Raw genomic sequence first — 20,589 nt, 5'->3', positions numbered from 1 at the left:
TATATATTCGTTTCTGAACATTATTCAGCATTAAACATTTTTCGATACGTCAATATATTTGTTATCACAGGTTCGATACTTTCGTTTATTATTATGTATTGTACAGTGATTACGCGAAATTCCGAGAATTATGGTGAGTTATCGTATGTAATCGACTATTCCTTGTATGACTCGAACCGAGTGTTGAGTGTCGCCACGTACGGCGAAATACGATCCCCTGGACGTTCCTGGCCTACATTGCCACTCATTATGTGATCGAAAGTGAACGCTTAACCCTCGCCTCAAGAGGACAATATTGAACAATAGATTGTAGAACCGACGTATATTACGTCAGACAGAGTCGGGTGTAAATCACCAGTAGCATATGTATATAGCAATTTCAACTTGCAAGTCATATAAAAATGCGAATTTTCACGTTTCCGAAAAAAAAAAAAGGAACTCTACTGAATATTTGCAAATTTGTTACTACTTTATAACATTATGCACAGCCGTCGCAGAGAAGTAATTTATTAACACGGTTGTTAGAGTTATATATTGCAAGCATAATTCACCAATCAAGATGACACGTTTGATCTATTCGCTCGGTGCTATAGACAGAGCATTCTTCTTCATGAAATTACGACGAGTGTAAGAACTGGGAAGAGTAATGCCGTTCCAGTCATTTGAAGGTTTGTCTTACACGCGGCAATGTTTCTGTGTGTACTTATAAAGCGAAGTAATGTACGGCAGATGGTCATGGTCATCGCGAGGAACCGAGATCTCGTTTCGTCAGATCCTCAGAATTATGTTTGATTAGAATCAAGCACGAAAATAATTTAGAAACGGTTTTAATTCTTTTTGAGACTCTACTCCCGTCTTTTTTTGTGATAAAATCAGAAATAACACTATTTTTTTATATTAATACTTTGATTTATTAAGATTTTATATATTTTCTAAGAATATTAATTCTTTTACGTTATACTGAATATTGATTCTTTTAGTATGACTCAATATAAGTTTCATATTTGTTAAATAGCCAAGACTCATTAAAAGTAATTTATTACATTACATTCAATATAAAAAGTAAAGAGTTTTTTTTTTTCATAAAAAATTCTTATTATGACGAGACTTCTTAATATTACAGATTCTAAAAAATTTTAAGATTTATACTTTATACGAGATTGTCAATTACAACTAAAACGTAATGACGTAAATGAGAAAAAAATTAATGAGAATAATTATAAGGTAATTAATGAGAATCGATTATAGAAACAATTTCCGGAGAAGAGATTGCGACAATGCCGGCTGGAATTTTTAAAGAGTGTGCTGCACATTGTCGACCGCGACTCTTAGAATGAAAGCCTCCATTCAGTTGCTAATATTCGTTCAAGTGCACCTTTCTGAAAGCTGTTTCCAAGAGTGTGTATATTTTAAGTACACATGTTACATTGTATTCTATAATATTTACGTGTACGTTGCGATCAGTAGAAGCATTCAGATTTATAAACAATAATAAAACAAAAATATCACGTATCAAAAAGAGTTAAGTAAATAATAATTAAATTTTTCTGAAAACAATGCTAAATATGTAAGATAAAATGAGCGAGAATGTATTAATAAAGAAATATTAAAAAAAAATTCTATTTGTCGCATCATGCAATTCTATCGATCCACTGTATTAAATCATAAAGCATTTTTATGAGAAATAATATTGTTAAGGTAACACGGTGAGAGATGCCAATCTCGAAGTGACACTATCTCAAATGGACGCCGCTGCGGTACGAGTTGCGAAAGTGCATATACAAGCTTTCGGGTGAGGATGAGAAGCGGAGTAAAGATAAGGGTAGAAAAACGTCGAGCTGTGTGATCGTCCAGAAGCGACAGCAGTGGGGACAACGAGGGGGTTAGAACCTGCGCCTAAGATCACCCCTTTCGAGCGCATGCTCATGCACCTTTTCCCACCCTGTCGCCGTGCTTTGACTCCCGATCGGAAAGAAGACCAGAGAGCCAAATTATCAGTTTTCCTTATTTTCTCAACTTCTCGCTCAGATTTCAAGCGTATACCAATTTGAGACGCATTTCTTCATGTAAACTTCAAATTAAGTAATATAGCAAAATACATATCAATATTTTGCTTTTGTGAGATATGTACATATTAAAACTATTAGGTAATGATTCGAACTATTTTACAATAAATTTAAAACATTTCCTCTTGGAATATATTTCAAAGTCTATTCAATTTGTCATTAATCGTAAACATTATTAAGTTAACTTGCATAGACAGGTATACTAGATTCAGATTATGAAAACCTTTACACGTCTATTTTGTATAATTCCGAGGAAGAAACTTTTTTTCTGTTTAAAGGCAATATATTAAAAGACGTAAATTTCGACATAGAGAGACACTAAGGCTGATTTCTATAGAAAAAAAGAAACAAAAATTGGACGTAGATAAAAGGATTGCAATAATCGATTCTTAATTGGAATCTAGTCTCTCCGATCATATGTACTTTCATTGCTGCTGATCAGAAACTTCGTTTCAACTCGAAAATCTTGAGCGTAGCGCAACCCTTCTTTCCGATCAGCCCGTTGAAGTCACCGATACTTCCGATACCTGATATAGTGAACCGTCCCTCGGCGTTGCGGTTCGTGTCCTCGTGGCTGTAGATGGAAGGGGTGCGTAGCACATGGGTGGGGGTAGCCACCCTCACGTTCCAGCAGCCTAGTTTCCATCGGTTTGCGTTACGCGGCGCCACCGTACGGCCTGCGCCGGAGCAGTCTCCCGTTCCCGAGTTGATTAAGTCTTGTCCAACCTCGATGCGTCCACGTCCCCTGTATCATTTGCCTTAGATTCATCTAGGAGGGGGGGGGGGGGAGATCGGTGACGATCGAACGAGCAGGTCAATCATTAGCGGAATACCTACTACGGTTTATGATGGAGAGCTGCGGCTGGTTGATGACGACTGGTCGACCCATCTCGAGACCGAGGCAGACAATTCTTTCGCCGGGGTGGAAAAGTGCGTGGCCGGAGGGATGACTGCGAGGGCTGCAGGCACCGAGCGCTCGAGTTAGTCTCGGCCAGAACACAGGCCCAGCAGGATCATCGCACACGCACACGAGGCGCGTGGAGTGCGTCGAATTGGCCGACACGACGCTTCACGCGCCGTATCATCGGGCGAGTGCAGTGATGCTTCGGTATAAGGTGTGCTTTCCCCGCTGCCCCCATTCCGTATACGCTCGAGAACAGTCGCGCGAGTAAAGAGGCGCTCCTCGGTCCTGCTGAGACTTCGAGTTTATTTTCATTTTCTTTCATCTGCTTCGCGTACGGATTTCTTTTCGTTTCTCGCGTACAATTCCGCGGACGACCACGAAGATCGGAGAAACGAGATTCCGAGGGAAGACGACGTCGAAGAGTGACTACGGAGAATGGCGGAGAGACTGTGTTGCATCAGGTGATTGTCAACCGACGACTTGTGATTGTGTACTTGTGATGATCTTCAGCTGTGATAAAGTTTTCCCCCCTCGAGAGATTTCGTGATGATCCAAGTTAACGCGGGTGATTGGCACGTAGGGGCTATACGCGAATAATCTTGAGCAATTTTCTCTAGAGATGGTTATTGTATCAATGGACACGATAGGCACATTCGAAATAACTTCGATTTAAAAAAGTATGAAAGGATGAAATTGCAAATAAGTAACTGCGTTTTATTTTTAAAGTTTTAATTTAAATTTGCAATTCCTTACGTCAATTCATTACTAAATATAGAAATTTTTTCTTTTTTACATTTTCAGATTTTATTTAATAAAATAATGAATTATTGGAGAAATATCGAAATAGCAGATCACAGTACGATGCGATATCTAGTTAGATTAGATTTTTATAATAAATGCATTTAAAAGCTAAAAAGCATATTTGCTTTATCAGAATTGTATAAAATACAATATAATACGTAGTATGAATACTTTAACAATATTTCTGCAATTAATTTGGATTGAATATTTTTTTCATAAAATTATCTTTAATGTCGAGGAAATTTACAAAAAAATAACTCATGATCGCGCTAACAGTAATAATGTGACAGAAAAACTAAATTCGCGCAACTATGATATTTTTATTAACTAAGGATTGTTAACTTATGATAAGTTCAATCTCAATCAGCACTTTCGTGGGATTTTCTTACTCATTCGAGTTCCCCCCGTAAATACGTCATACACGTGTAGGCACTCTTTAGAATTATCTGAAAGTCGAAACGGTACCAACGTGAACGTGACCATCAGACGGATTCCAGATCGTCTCGGGCACATTACGTACCTTTATCTCAAGCGGTCAACCAACTTGCTTCTCGGCTCGGGAAGGAGAGTGAGAAACGCGATTCGAGTGGCTCTCTGTCGGAGAACTCGAGACCTGGTTGATAGCACTTAGCTGACTATTATAATTCGCGCGAGTTTCAGATCGGCAAACACGTAAACCTTAACGTCTCGAGTGCGAGATCGTAAACTTCATTTGCGTTTCAACGCGCGGAACTGGCGTCAAGTGTGTTCACGAAACTCGTGATCGTTGACGCGAGATCATCATTAGTGAAAGAGAGAGAGAGAGAGAGAGAGAGAGAGAGAGAGAGAGAGAGAGAGAGAGGGAGGGGGGCGGGCAAGGAGAAGCAGAAATTTTCTCTATACATTAGTAAACTCCTCTGATTTAGGCAAATGCATCTCAAAGAAATTCGTGGGAAACCTGATATTATGTCGCAGTACACATATTATGGAAAAAGGAAGACTTACGAAGGAGTACTTACATTTGATCATGATTGATTCCTGCGTCATACTTCTCCAATGTTTTACGCGATCTGGCGAGTCATTGGTGGTTGACAAATGTTTCTTTCTTTTCTTTTTTTCTGGAAAAAAAAAAAAAAAAACCATTTTTCATGTAAGAAGAGTGATCATGTAAGAAGCGCTCGAGCGTTGTCTCGAAAAATAATCACCGCGTTCATCCGGATCGAGTTCATTCCCCGGATCCCCGTATGTACCTCCCTATCTGTATCCCCCTTCGGCTCCCTTGCTCTTATCCGGTATAAAAAAGATTTCGCTTACTGTCGGACAGACGGACGGTTGAGTCTCATGTCTTTCCTACCGCGAGCGTGTCGCGCGACGACGTCCCTGAGCGCGGCTCTTGAACTTACGGTTCTCTCGTTCGTCGCGCATCCTTCGTGTGCCTCCGCGCAAAAGATATTGTTACAATCGCCGGGGAGTCTTCGAAGAGAATCGCATTGCCCCACGAAGAGCAATGGCGGGGACAGGGCGGCGGAAAAGACTTTATCGTCGACCGGTATATTGAGTAGCGTGCGACCGTTGGAAGAAAGTGAGTCTCTCTGCTGCGAGCAGCGAAATTCCAAGACGACCGTGACGCACGACGCGACGTCTCTCGCGGTTCCGTTTTCGATAGCCGGCACTCTCGGGAACTTTTTGCTTAACCGTTCCGTTCGTGCGCGATGTGTCGCAGACGTGTTCCCGCGACGAGGTAAAAAAGAAATCCCGCCGATTAAACGAAGGCGCGTTTCGAATTCCTAGAGGTTTACATTTAAGTGATATCAACTTCAGCAGTTCCGATTCGACGGTGTTCAAAACAAATCGTCGATTATCCTTAGCCCGTCGATGTTTTTTTTCCCTTTAATATAAAAAAAAATTAAACTCCAGGTAAAATAAATAAATTTGATGCGTGATCCTCTTGTTACATGTAGATGTAATTAGAAGGATTAGTTTTACGATCAGCTTCTTGCACATTCAGCATTTCGTTATCTTCAAAGAAGAATGACTGCGAATTAAAAACACATACACAACCCTGACAGTTGCTTTTTTCGCACGACACGCGTAAAAATCTGTGACGGACCGGGCAATGGTAATTTGCATAAAGCGAAACGCGATCGAGAAACCGCGGCGCGTAAGCGATGCAGCGGCGACGCGGAAAATGGCCGAGAAATTCGGTTTTTGTTCTCATCGATGGACGATGTAAATGCGAAATAAACCCGCGCTACTACGGGCGTACGTCTGGGAAATATGTAATTTAAACTCGAAATGATTTGTCGCAAGTGAGTTATTCCATGGTACATCGAAATCCGGGCGGCACGTCGCATATCAGGCAACGCATTAACTTGTCGTACTATTACGAGAACCGACCGGTCATACCGCGTATATACGAGCAGTAAAATCGTCTCAACGGCATTGCAAAACGCGAGGGTGTATTCGTGCTTTTGGCCAATCGCCGAACGTCCACCCGCGGTCAAATACTTTCGGTTGGTAATTTTATCTTGATCGTAAATGTAAACGATCGTCACGTGTCTGATTTCGTGCCAGTGTCCAACAAATTTGAAATAATTCTTCAAAATGTGCAAAAATATCACACGAATCAGCAGAAAAATAATAAACATTCATAATGCGTCACCATGGTTTTTATTCGAAATCGTTTTGCAAATCCGATATTTTCAATTATCGCTACTTTCCTGAGATCAGAAATTCTATTATACATAGAAAGTTGACACGTGTATAATTTGCAAAAAATATTTTTATTCAAAATTAGTCTTTTCTAACAAATCCAGCTATAGAATATTCTGTTTTAATATTAATTGTTCCCATAAAACGTAATATAATTTTGCGATACAAGGGCTATTTTAAAGAACTTATCGAATAACAGATAAAAGCGATAGACTGTTCAGAATGTGTCACTGGAAGTTCACGTTACTTTATTAAGTGCTCAACAACGAACTGTCAGTCAAATTTATCTGCTCGTTTTCGATCAAGAATAACCGTTTCGATTGTAATTCTAATTATCTAGCAAACTTAATGCACATCTCTTCTCGGTATTATAATCAAATAAAAAGTCATTTTATTAAGTTGTCTTCCAATATCTCTTTAGAACTCACTGTTGCATTATAAATTCAAAATTTCCAGATTTTTACAAAAATATATATGTTATGTAGCAAACTATAGATTTAGAGATACTTTTATCGTGATATAATTAAGCTATCTCCATGTCGATGGAAAAAAAATGTATAAATATCGAAAAATTTAATTTATTATTAAATTAACTTCCTTTTTAAAGAATTAAATTGAAACTGCAAGGATTGTGTGCGCTATATTTTTGTCGAAGCTATACAAGTACATAACTCGCGGATACATAATTATAATTCTTGCGCTAAATGCAGATTCAAAATTCTTAATTTTGCTCCAAGATATATTTCTGCAAGAACATTTTATTTCTATTCAGGATGTCTACGATCTATTTAAAACTCGAATCCACGCTCATCATTGGCGGTGCGAGTATGCGCAACCAGCGCATTATACCACTACATAACGTAGCCGTTGGTTCGGAATGCTGGCTTTGCCAACAATGAATCCAAGTGTGGACAACGCATTATTTCTAACCGTCGAAGACGCGAGAATTGCTAATCTTGCCCATCGCAACACGTATACACGCGTGTACGCGGATGCACACGCACGTCGCGCACGCCGGCCGGCGTTGACAAACTAATCCTCGCGCTATACCGGGTGATCGTAAAGTACGCTTACAAGCCAGCAATCGTGTAGTATTTTCGTGGTTTAGTCGCGCCTGATAAATCTCGCGCGTTAGGCCCGCGACAGCGCGAGTTAACGTAACCGCATCGCATCGGCTCCGAAAATTACAAGTTTATGAAATTTCTGCGAACTTCATAGCTCAATCAATATCACGCGCGAATTGTTCTTGTCACTCGTTATGACGAAACGCGTCTGAGCACTACAAGTGATTTCAAAATAACAGATATTTCGCGTGAAGATCGGACTAACCGTGAGAATATGTTGAGTTCTTGTCTTATTAGCAATCGTTTTGTTAGAAATAATTTTACATAACTTTATGTTAAAATAGACATAAACTTTATGCCTCTTGATCAAATGCAATATACTTCCTTCGTTAATAATCATGAACGACATCCTCCTCTTCATGTCGCAACGATTTTCGATTATCACTTGTCTCACTGCACCATTTGAGAATACGAACGAGACGAATGATATTCATTGCAGAATACGAAAGCAGACATTGTCACATTAATAACAACTGGCTGAAATTCCCTGAGTTAAACAGCCGCGTTAGCCGTAGAAACCAATCCCAAACTGCTGATGGTATTGCGAATTAGCGCGGAATACTTAATCGTACAAAATCGATCGTCACGTTGTAACTTTGTTGCGTTAATCGAGCAACAAGTATCTAGTCAGTATTCTAATGATGATGCGCCTGATGTTATGTAAACTATAGGTACACTCAGTATCACATTTCATCAATTAATCTTAACTTTCTACATTGATTTGTACAATAATCTATTAGTTGCTAAAAATGTATCATAAAAATTAGCGATTTCATAAATTAATTTCTCTCTCTCTCTCTCTCTCTCTCTCTCTCTCTCTAATAATATCGTTTCTGATTGATTATCGACAGAATTAACATGCGTTAATTAACACTTAGAAAGTTCTTCGCACTGAAAAATTATTGAGATAAAAATTTAATAAAAAAATAATTTATTCGCATTGATGTGTGTAGAACGCTACGTTCTAATAAACAATTACGAGTCTAAATTAATAATTGTATCATTCTTTTCTTGAAATACTTTCTTTTTCCAGATATCACAATATCTTGATATAAATTATGTTAATTATTTGATACTTTTCTTAACTTTGATTTTTGTAATTTCATAGAAAATTTTTTCACAGTCAACATGATATTATAATTATTCCCGTGTACTGTTTAATTTTAATTCATTACGCCGGAAATGAATTCGTTAGAGCCAAACTGCGACAATCAATCTTGCAAAGTCGAAAGTCAATACTGCAGACAATCAGTATGAAAATGAACGTTACGTGTGCTCGTACGTGCACCGGGTTCGATACTAGTTAAGTTAACTGGTGCGAAGTGGGTTTACCGCGGTAAAAGGCGGGTTGTACTAGCTAACCCCTTCAGTGGGCTATTATCTGCACGCGTGTGCCCTTAGCCTATTTTTTTATTTACGACGCGTAAGTCAACCCCATAACACCGTGACAAGAATAATTCTGATATTAAATGCTCAGTGCTGTAGTTTCTTTTCTTTCTTTTTTGTAGGTTAATTAGGAATCGTAAAAATACATAGACACATCAAATTTTTCGTTTGGCATTCAAAAGTATCTTGTCCCTTGATACAAAGAACTTTGAATAGGAAGAATTTTTTTTACAGTCATGCAATTTGCTTGAATAGCTACATCGTATAGAAATTAAAAATTTAAGAAATCTCTCGCCTATTTCGTGAACTAAAATATTGGTACAGTGAAACTATTAAAATTATGAAACAGTGAAATTTGGCTAATTCAATTTTTAACCACGTATTTAATAAAGGAACAATAAAACAAATGTTATTGATTAAAGTACAGTTATTTCTGTTGATTAAGCTGTTATATCTCAGATACAGTTCACGATTTAGAAAGGAAAACTTTTGTCCTGCTTTTTGAAGTAATTTTCAAGTAATTAAGAAAGGAGAGGCATTGAGTGTAATGGCGGATACACCGCGCGGAAGGAGACTTTGGATAAATAGCCTGTAATTTTTATTCTTGTGTAAATGACAGTTCGAATGATTTTACTTTTAAATGATTTTTTCGTAATTTCTATCGTATAAAGAGTATCATCTTATTTAATAAGGAGTATCACCTTATTTAATAAAGAAATGTTTAATTAGCTAATCAAATTCCGATTCTTAATTAAAAACATTTCTTACTATTTGTGATCATTTTAGAATTTTAATACATGTCATTTATATATACTTCGTAATTTCTATACTCCCCAATTATCTTTCTTCCTTCTTTATACTTCTCGTCTAATATTTTCCTTCAGTCGCAATTCAATAGTGACCAAATTAGATCGCGAATTAAGAATTCCAAGAAAAAAATATATGAATCAGAATTGTAAAATTTAATCGATCTTACTAAGTGTTCTTACTAAGTTTACCTTGATTATTGTCGATGTAAATAATTTCCAACTCTGCTCAGTGGAGTAATTAATAGAAACGTTGACGCATCTTTCGAAAAATCAAAACAAATTTGAAACCTAATCTGTTTTTTTTCAACAAAAGATATTTACTTAAGCTGTTAAGATGAAGACTTTTGGCGGGTTAGAGACCAAGAAAATAGGAAGAAAGATATAATAGAGGAAGACAGAAAAGGCGATGGAAGGAGGAAAGAGGAGGAGGGAGATAGAAAGTCGAAAAAATGAAACAGGCTGATAGAGGGAGCGAAAGGGGGATAGATCGGATGGAAAGGATGGAAAATCAGAAGAAAAAGAGTAAGGAACGAAGAAGGGAACTAGCGATCGGCAGGGGTTGGAAAAGGGCGGTCGGGGAGTTGAAAATATGAGATCCGCTCTGGTAGGGACCACCTAGCCAGCCTCCGCTTCTTTCCGCGGCCTCCCGCTCCTTCTCGCGGCTTATCCCCACTCACGCAGTGTCCTTTCCGAGATCAGACGGCGCGACCGTGGTGGGGATACTCCCAGAGTCCAAGATTGGTTGTGTGGGGGGTTGGACTACCCCACTACGAGTCGCAGATCCCGCCTATCTCCCACCATTGGCTCTGCGCCTCCTCCAGGCATTGCATCGGTCGTCCGGTAGCTCTTAGTTTCAGGTTAGGAGCCTGCTAGGACGGGTCTCGTTCTCTCTTCTTGAGGTCATCCGGACGAGAACGGACGAAAGAGTTCGCGACCCGGGTGCGTTAGTGGAATCGCAAAACGAGGAAGGAGGCCAAGAAAGAGGAAGAGGAGGATATCGAGAATATCGCCAATCATCTTTACTCTGCCTTTCAATAAAAGAAGGCACTGAACGTCAGACATTGGGCCTGCCATCGGAGTGACATCGATGAGACTCAAGAGACTGCTGGAGAACGGATTACACAAGGAGAGCAGATTTCGAAATCGCGCGGCGTATCGATCAAGTGTTACCTTCAAGTGTCACCAAAGTGTTCCGAATCTCGAAGTGATCTTCCTCATGTGACTGGAGGAGACTCCGTGTTCACATCGTCGTGATTGTTTTTTTTTTTTTTTTGTGTAGTCGATTGTGCACCTAAAGTGCGTGAGTGTCGCGGACTGAGCTCCGGTTGACGCGAGTGAGAAACACTGATCCGTTCCGTGATGCGTGCCGTGTGATGCGGCAGCGGGTAGAGATCTGCTCGCATGAGGACGACGAAGAAGAGCATAACGTTGAATATCGACAGACTGTCTGCGAGAGACTACATGATCCTGATGAGTCTGCGGATGGCTGTCTAGGAGCTCCATGACCCTCCGATAGTAGTGATAGTAGTCTAATGATACGGTGACGAATGATACGGATCAACACAATCCGTCGATCGAGGAAGATCGAGACGTTTAGCACAGTGCTAATAATGCCGCGGTACCGTGCACGTTTTCGACAAATGTGAAACTACCGTTTGATCTGTGAGAATTCCAAGTGTCGTGATTCGACGTTGCTTATGAACGAATCGCGACGTGCTAAATCCAGACAATCGGTTCGGATCACAAAAAGACAAGAAAGAGACCGATCCAAGTACTCCGCTTAGATTAGAAATCAATAGATAGAGATACGTGCTGTGTGAGTGATAACTATCAAACGCTTGCAACGCACGTTGGAAAGGGCTCTCGAGAGGGATTCTCTCCTGAAGGTCGAATGCGCGCTGCCGCGAAAGAGTGTCGACCCGGCGATGCTCATCGCGTGGCAATAACACGAAAGCGCGAGCCACCGAGTGGACGCGTGACACGCTACACGTTGCGTTGTAGACTGCTGGTGAGAGACGATACCGACGGAACCGCCGCCTAAAACGTGTTCCCCGAGTGCGACCGGCAACGGAGGCGGAGGCGGCGGCGGCGGAGGCGGCAAACGAGGAAGAGCAGTTTTGCGTCCGCCGGAGAAGCTCGAAGCCGTCAAAGTGGCTTCGTCACTGGGGCTCCAGGGGCCGTCAGCGCCGATCGGGGCCCAACTACTGGCTACTGGTGGTTCGGAGGATGCGCCGACCGCGACCGTGTACCACGCCAATCTGGTAGCCGGTAGCAACACCTCCGTCGTGACAGCGGCGCTCCAGCAGCCCATACTAGCGAGTCTGAACTCAGCGGCATTGGCCAGCATGCAGGCCTCCGCGGAGGCCAACTCGCGGAATATAACGACCATGGAATGGCTCTACAAGAAGGAGCCCTTATTCACGCTTGCTCACTTCTGGCAACAGGTAAGTACACGACACGATGTGTATTCCACGCGCAATAACTCCCGCGGGATAATAGTTCGGTGTTGATTACTGTGAATCCTCCCCACATTGCCTGTCATGCGAGACTCAAGTGTCCAATATCACGACCGATCAGCCAAATATTTGGCCGGAAAAGAATCTTGCATTGCCCATCAGTGCGAATGTAGAGAAGATATCCTTTCGTTACGTGACAGAAAAGTGATCGCGATCGTTGTGCTGCGTGCACGTTGCTTCGGTGACGAGGATTAGTGCGGATAGGCTGAGTAGCGAGTATTTTGGGTCACGCGAGAGCAAAGTGATCATGATTGTGCCGATTGGGTGTATTTTGCGAGGGAGAGAGTGAATGAGAGGGAGAGAGTGAATGAGAGAGAGAGAGAGAGAGAGAGAGAGAACTTCATAGATGTGCGTTTATTCTACGTATATGGATATCCGGAAATGGGCCGCTCCGCGTTGGCATAGGGTGAGATAATCCCGGAGGGTTGCCGGAGGGTTCGACCGTGTCACGCGTACGCTGCTAGTAGGAACGTTTAAATCAGAAAATCTACTCGATGCGGGTAACACAGTTATTCGATACGTTGCCGGTATTTACGCGATGGGACAGACCGTCCACGTAATACGAAAGAAAAATACACACACTTTGAAGAGCCTTGCGTTTTCTGTTTACACACGGTAGTTTTGCGCTATAAATGTCGCTTCGATATTCTGATACCGTTGATTATTGATAGCATTGCGGTCTTGATAATTGCAAAATTAAATTACGGAAAGCATAAAAAGAATGTATGTTATACTGCTATCAAAATGTTAAATATAGAGCTGAATAAAAAACCGATAAAAATGTTCAGCATTATATTTATTACCGGTAACGATGACTCGTGCATATTCGCGCACAGAGTATCTATTAGCAACTACTAGGTAAGATTAGCTTCGTGTACGTGACATATTACAATTGTACTGCGATTAAATATAATCTACTGTAAAATAGATAAATTTTACATTTGTTTTTGCATCTTCAAAATCCTGACGAATATTTTAATTGATTGCGAATGTAAATGAAGAATATGGCCCATGAAGGAAAGTGAAAGATTGATATAAGATTATTAATAACATTTCACAGCATAAATGAGAAATATATTACCATTCGAAAATCGAGCATCATCAGATCTAAAAGCTAAATTTTAATACACGTTAGATTCTCTCTCCTCTCTACTACTGTATGCCATATTAATACTTTACTTATTAAAATAAGTTCAGAGAAAAATAAATTATTAATATTTATGATCTCTTTGCTCCAAAATCATATATATTCGTTATTTAGTGATCACTATATATCGGATTTTCCCAACTGTCGTGCAACTTTACATTAAATTTTAGGTAAAATTTACTTGCCGAATAAATAAAAATGTTTCATCTGTCACATCACTGACATCGCGATTCTTAAAGCAAGCATACGAATTTAATTGACAGGCGGAATATCGGAGCAGGTTAATAACAACGTGCTGTTTACGAGTGTATTTCATAAGCATTCATATGAATTCATCTGTTTCGGTAACCGTTGACGAATCGGTACGTACACCGAGAACAATTAATGAGGAAAAATTAAATCACTGCGTTTCTCTGACAATATTAACGAATAACGTGAGCTATTGATATCTATTAAGGCCAATGGTCATTTGCTGTAAGTCCCGTCATTGCAACTATTTGTATCGTTGACTATTGGTAAGAAAAAAAAAAAAATAATCTGTCATTTCTCGTGAAGGTAAAATGGGAAGATATTAAAAAGGATTTAACATGTCCGTGGTTGACGAATGTATAGCTGTCAGTATGCAGCATGATTTATAAGTCGCTTGCTCATTAAGATAATTTGTACGTTTGAAACGTTTTGTCAAACATTACTATCGAGTAGCGAATCGTGGGCACATATCTCAAAAATAGAATTGCTTTGTCAGTCAATAATATCTGTAAATAATGTCCGTTAGTGGTAAATCTTCCACCGCAAAATCTTTCGACACCTCGTCCGTAATTGCTCGTTGGTCAGATTCTCGGCCACTTGGCCGATTCTAGGGTCAAACGCCAAAGGTGTGAGGGTGGCTAACGTCGAAGTTTCCCTAGTGCGGTACTTGGTGTTTGGAGGATAGTTTAGCGATTTGGGGATGGCGTGGCCGACTTGCGGCAAAGTGGCCGACATAGAAGGGGATTGTCGCTAGCTGATAAACGATAAAGCCCCACTGAAACGTGCCGATGTTAATGACTGGCCACAGGAAATGCAAACGATTGTCGCATCCTTTGATTAGCGGAAAATCAACTACGAGACGAAAAAAAGGAAGAATCGGACAGATGTCAATGAACGACGACTTTCTGTTAAAAATTCGATATTTTACCGGATGTTTCAATAATTCATAATTTATCATGTCATAAATTAGTTCAAACAATAAACTCAATATATTTTCTGTGTATTATGTATTGGAAAATAAAACATTAATTTTCAAAGATTGTTTATTAAAAAAAAAAACAAGATATATATATTTGTTCGTTTTAAATATATCCTGCTTTTCAAATTTTTTTACTCAGAGATTGTATTTACAATTATAATAATATTATAAAATGTAAGTTAATAAACTAATATTATTATCAATATAGGGACAGATATAAATTTTAAGTTAAGTGTTAAGATTTTCTAACATCATAATTGAGATATTCGATATTGCTTGGAAGGCACAATGCAGTGCATTTTATTAGTTATTCTCTTTTAGCATGTAATAATGTTAAGGAACCATAATCGAACGTTGGCAACCCTCGCTCGTTATTACCCAACTACCGGTTTCCTATAAAATACACCCGCTTAATAACGCGCGAACTAGTACCGCCACCGTCCTTCACCACGAGATTATGACCCGCGCGGCTTAGGACTATTAATGGTGCATAGTTTCATAATTATGTCTATTGATTAGGCTGCAAGCTAATGACGTAAGCACGCTGTTCGTCTAACCTGGGAAAATTGAAATTTCTTTAGAATAAATCTTAAGCTTTAAATATCAACTGTTGGCAAAATTATGCAATTTTTATGTTATAACAGGTTTTTTTTTATATTCTACTAATTGAAAAATGAAGTATATAATTTAGAGAAAGAGGGGGGGGGAGAGGAAGAAAGAGAGACAGAAAGCACGAATTAAGATTAATACTTAATATAAAAGTCACATTTTGTTAGAAATAAGATGTCGTAATAATTAGATTGTTCAGTATGTTTTTTTCAATCATTTTAATAAGATTATTCTAAAATTATTCGTACGATAAAAAGCAATGTCTGAGTAATATAAATGTAACGTCTGAATAGTATAAAGTAAAGTAACGTCTGAATAATATAATGCACCAAAACGTTTCCGACTAAAGTGTAAAATCGTGAAAGCGAATTAACGTCTCTCACTGCGACGCGGTAGTTGAGCAGTGTGAATTTGTACTTTTAATTCGATGCGGTTTCTAAATCAAGCATAGTTGCAAATGGCTTGCCATTTTAGAGGCATCATTAGATCAGAGCCATAACTAGCAAAGGCGAAAGACTATGATTATAATAGGAATTATACACTAGGTTCTTTTCGACGAGTCTCTAACTGTGAGAGTAGTTTCTTTCATAGTAATTCCATAAAGCATCCATATGACAAAACGCACGATAGTATAAAGTACGTTGCTCCGTCTGGCGACGCGCAGAAGATTGCAGCGCAATTTTCTGACTCGCGCACTATCGACGACAATCGAGTGAGTCTCCCAGCTCGTTAGCATGGTACATTTCTCGACATCATCATATTGACTTTCATATTGACGCTGATTCGTCATTATTGCACAACATAAAAATCTCACGTTACAAAAACGTAATATTTTCATGAATTATTTCCCCCGAATCAATTGATTCATAATTACTTAAATCTTTTTTATTACAAAATATTTTGTCAAAAGACTATTTGTTCTATTGTTTATTTTACTATTGTACATATGAGCATTCTTTAGCAAACTTTTTCAAAATTTTGCAAGTTACAATGAAAGTTGAATTATTTTTAGAATGTTTCTCAAATGCAAATACTTATAAAATAACAGCAATAATTTGTAGCATCGTGTCATAAATGAAGAATTAATATCAGATAACGATTTTTGTACTCTCTGTACATTCAAATCCAGCTAGTCGTGCAACATTTTGCAAAATTAGGTCGTCGCGAATCCATCCTGTTTCTATAAAACAAATCTGTAAAAAAATCGTTGCAACAATGTCTGCAATTTCGACACGAAATAGCAACTCTCAAGACCATGATTGAAAAAAAAAACACTACATTCAATTCTAGTGATCAAACTTTCTGTTCACTGAACGGAAATTGCATTGACAGATGTGAATGTGTATGTAGTGAATATAACTTCCTTTAGATAAGCATGCATGAATGCCGACAAATATACATACATTGACGTGTGGAATATAAAGGACGCTCTTTTGCGCAAAAATAAGTTTTCGCATGTTCGAATCTGCTTTGATGCTAACAAATTTAATTTTTATTATTTTTTTTTATTATTAATCTATATACTTCTTTATCTGAATTTACCTTTAAACACGCACGGAACTTACAATAGCATTTTTATTTAAGAATATTTATTTTCCAAAGAAAAGGTTATTTCGATTGGTGATTAACATTGTTACTACTGTAAAGGTTTCACAAATAAAAGATCTTTATCACTCGACGATGAGTGTCAATCGAGAGCGCGAGGAAAAAGAAATACGATTCCTAAGTATCAGTTCCGGTCTGGTCCAGCAGCATCCGTGCGCGTGGAACGAGACCTCGGAGCGTACTCCCAATTAGGAGCGTGTCGGCCGTGAATGGACAAAAGTTTTGCCGTGGCTAGCCCTCTCCTCCCTTCGTCTACAACCCCCACCGCAACGACGAGGCATCCCCTCCGTTGGAGACGTTTCGCGGCTCCGCGCAAGGCAGAGGTAGGGGGAATCCCCAACGAGGTTCCCGAAATCCCCGAGAGACGGCGACACTTATCGAGGCGCGTCGCACGCCGCGACATGAGTCACGCGGACGTGAGCGGGAACGGAAGACCACGCGAGCGAGCAAGAACAAGATAGAGATAGATGTACGATGCGAGAGAAAAAGAGGGGAAGGAGGAGGGTAGGGGGTGAGAGGGAGGGGGGAAGGGGGAAGTTGCACGAGCCAGATGTCAGAGTACGAAAGAGTGTCTCTGGCGTGCTTTTTTTCCATTTCTAAAGACATATCGATTGAATCTCACTTCGTAGCAAGATGAATTAGGATAAGAAATCTGATGATAAGAATAAATATATTAAAGTACATTGGGATGCACTTAGAATATGGAATATCGAATAGATGGAATCGTACAATACATTTAAGATATACATTAAAATAAAAAATTTAATTTATTTTTAATTTGTTTTTACGTAATCTCAATTAAGTTTGTAATATCAGTTTTTTTAGAATATTTGAGTGTCACTAAAATACGATAACGGAGGTATTCCATCGAAATTGTTAAATTGTTAAAAATACAATATATTGTGCGTGTATACATTGAGATCGCGAACTATAAATCACGAATGAATGTTTCATGTTGCTCGTAGGCTTGACTACAATGCAATATATTTTGGATTTACGACGTGCAATATCATTAGCGCGGATTATCGTCACTCGTTAAAAATTAATTATAGTAATTGGATATCACTATTAATTAAAAAGAAATTAAAGCAGCCAGGTTTAACAGAGCGGCTCGGTTATAAACCTGCTCCGGTATTAATTATGCTTAGTGAACACTCGATTTATTTATTTATCTACGTTACTCAGTGTTAATCATGATTTACAGATAGCGCAAAATATTATATCCAAATCATTTTATAAAATGAAATATTTAGTTTATTTTTTTTATTAATAATAATAAATATTAGTAATTAGCGACGTAAAATGAAATTTAGCGACATTTTCAATGCCAAAATATTAATATCCTCACTAAGTTTATATTCCAGATATGCGTAACATTTAATACAAGATTAATATTAAAAAAAAATATATTTTAATAAATTATACAATGTGGAAAATGTCAGTTATTAAAAAAAATTATTAATTTGATATACATGTATATAACAGGAAAGAAATCGATTATAATATTTTGCTATTATAATATTTTGTATGCCTCATTAATTAAATGTGGATCGCACGAATCAGTCGCGATTTCAAACTCGGATGCATTCAAACGGGGCGCAATGACAATGGCACGTATACAAAAGGAGGACGAAAGCAAGAGAGGTCGACGAAGGAATCATTAGCGTGTTATACCGACATCGAGATACTGTATAGTGCGGCGTGTCGGCCTCGAAATAGAATATAGGGGCTTATTTCGGATTCGCCGTCTCGTTGGTCTAGTCCAGGCTTGGTCTAGACCTACGTACTAGACCGAGGTTCGCCCGTTTTACGAGCTGCTAGTAAGCAACGTGGTCGGTTAGGGGTTGACTATAAGCGAACGCAGGTGCACGCAGTCACGTAGGTATATATTTGCCGTTTGCTTCCTTACCTTATTAAAATACATAATGAACGAATCGAACGGGGAAAAGCGTCTCTTCATTCGCATTAATGGCGTTCATTTTTCTGACTCTTGATTGGTCTTTGCAAAATTAAAATATCGTGTCAATAACTAAATATATTTAGAACAATGTATGCGATTTAAATATTTTCTGATATAAAATCTCCTTATTTTTAAGATATTATTGTATTTATTGTACGAACAATAGAGATAGTACAATAGGAGGAGAGAAAGAACTAATGACTGTAAAAGCGAAAGAAAAAATTTCTTATCATAGTCTCTTCTACCCACGCTGTAACTGTATCGAAAACACAACGATGGCTAGAAAGATAAAACGATAACGATCTAATGTTGCGGGTAGGAATGCGAGTCATGATGCGACCGGGTGAGAACTACTCGCGTGTAGACATGGACAAGGAATTCCATACGACGGACATGGAAAGCTTGGACAGCGAATATCTCATGGAAAGAAACAAGACGCGCCGTCGTGGCAGTTTTAATCAGTATTATAAAATAACGTTCAATCGCATAAAACAAGACGATAATAATAACAAAGCTTGCACGCGTAGTCAAACCATCGTCAAATAACTGGTCCATTTGGTCGCGAAGAAGGGAAACAAGGTTTTTGTGGGGCACCAAGGGGATTATTAATTTCCGCGGTCGTTATTTCTGAAATCGGTGATTTAGCTGCCGGTGCTGGAGCCGGTGAGCACGGCTGCCTCGGCCAAACTGTGATTCACCCACACTCTAAAAATATCCAAATACACGCGTCGCGGGAGATACTCGCGCGTCGAGCACCCACTAACTACCGGATGAAATGCCACGCGAGGGAGTACCGTCGGGCTCACGCGATAACGATTCACGTAGGTAGTATTGGCGTTAAATTATTTTTCCGTCGATAGTTTATTCGATTGCCGCGATGATGGACGAGACAACGAAGTGGTCGTATGCATGCCATACGCATGGGAATGTACGAAGATTTTATATGTGCCGATAACTGTGTACATTTATTGCTGTATGATATATTTTCCGTTCGCGCCGTAACATGAAACATATTTGACTTTCTTTTTCCTCAGATATCAATTACAAGATTAAGGCAGATGTTAGAAAGGCGATTTTATATATAAATATGCGACGAGATTTTATATCGATCTTCTCATACTTCTTCGACTTTTATCAATTTTACGGGTATTTCTTAATTCAGCATTTGTGCATTTGCATTCGATTTTTTTATGAACGGTGAAGACAAAGGCGATCCACAAAAATATGTTTGGCTTCTTTTTCTTTAAAAAACAATTAAGACTAAGACGAATGTTAGAGAGCGATTTTTTTTACAAATATACGATTTTATACTGTACTTTGACATCAATCAATTTTACGGGTATTTCCTAATAGCATTTTTGCATTTGTGTTCTATTTTATAAACGGTGAAGGCAGAAGCGATCATGGAATCGGTGTGTGTTAAATTCTGTTTTTCGAAGGCCTGAAAACGTCATTCTCTGTCGATCAACTATAGTAAGCCGCTGGTGAAAGTAAGCACAAACGTTCACTTTGCGGGTCACCGATTCTTAGATGTTCCTGCCGATGTATTAATTGCACGTTACAATTTAAAAAAGAAAATATGATTTTGTTATTTTTGTATTACTATTACATTATAAGGGAATAACCTCGTAATAACAAATTCATAATTCATAAGAAACATTTTATATTCTTTTTTCAAAAGTTCCATAACTCATCTTATAAAGCTTGAAATAAAAAGCTTTGAAAGACTTTAAAATCTACCGA

General features: G+C 38.8%; 2 protein-coding genes across 7 annotated transcripts in view; one reads left to right on the top strand and one right to left on the bottom strand.

Annotated features, from left to right (window-relative positions):
* Positions 1-12,128, bottom strand: part of LOC108745400 (formin-like protein 14) — a 33,548-nt gene extending 21,420 nt beyond the window's left edge. The window contains exon 1 of the mRNA XM_018481538.1: positions 11,804-12,128. Within this exon, the coding sequence (XP_018337040.1) occupies positions 11,804-12,128 (325 nt within the window). The remainder of the gene's footprint in view (positions 1-11,803) is intronic.
* The window catches only part of LOC108745535 (homeobox protein cut), a 141,387-nt gene continuing 132,908 nt past the window's right edge, over positions 12,111-20,589 (top strand). For all 6 annotated transcript variants that reach the window (XM_018481726.1, XM_018481723.1, XM_018481725.1 and 3 more), the window contains exon 1: positions 12,111-12,225. In XM_018481726.1, coding sequence (XP_018337228.1) covers positions 12,127-12,225 — 99 coding nt within the window. In that variant the 5' untranslated portion in view covers positions 12,111-12,126. The remainder of the gene's footprint in view (positions 12,226-20,589) is intronic.

This window comes from Trachymyrmex septentrionalis, unplaced genomic scaffold, assembly GCF_001594115.1.
Source record: "Trachymyrmex septentrionalis isolate Tsep2-gDNA-1 unplaced genomic scaffold, Tsep1.0 scaffold14, whole genome shotgun sequence".
NCBI lineage: Eukaryota > Metazoa > Arthropoda > Insecta > Hymenoptera > Formicidae > Trachymyrmex > Trachymyrmex septentrionalis.
This window is presented reverse-complemented; position numbering and strand designations above follow the sequence as displayed.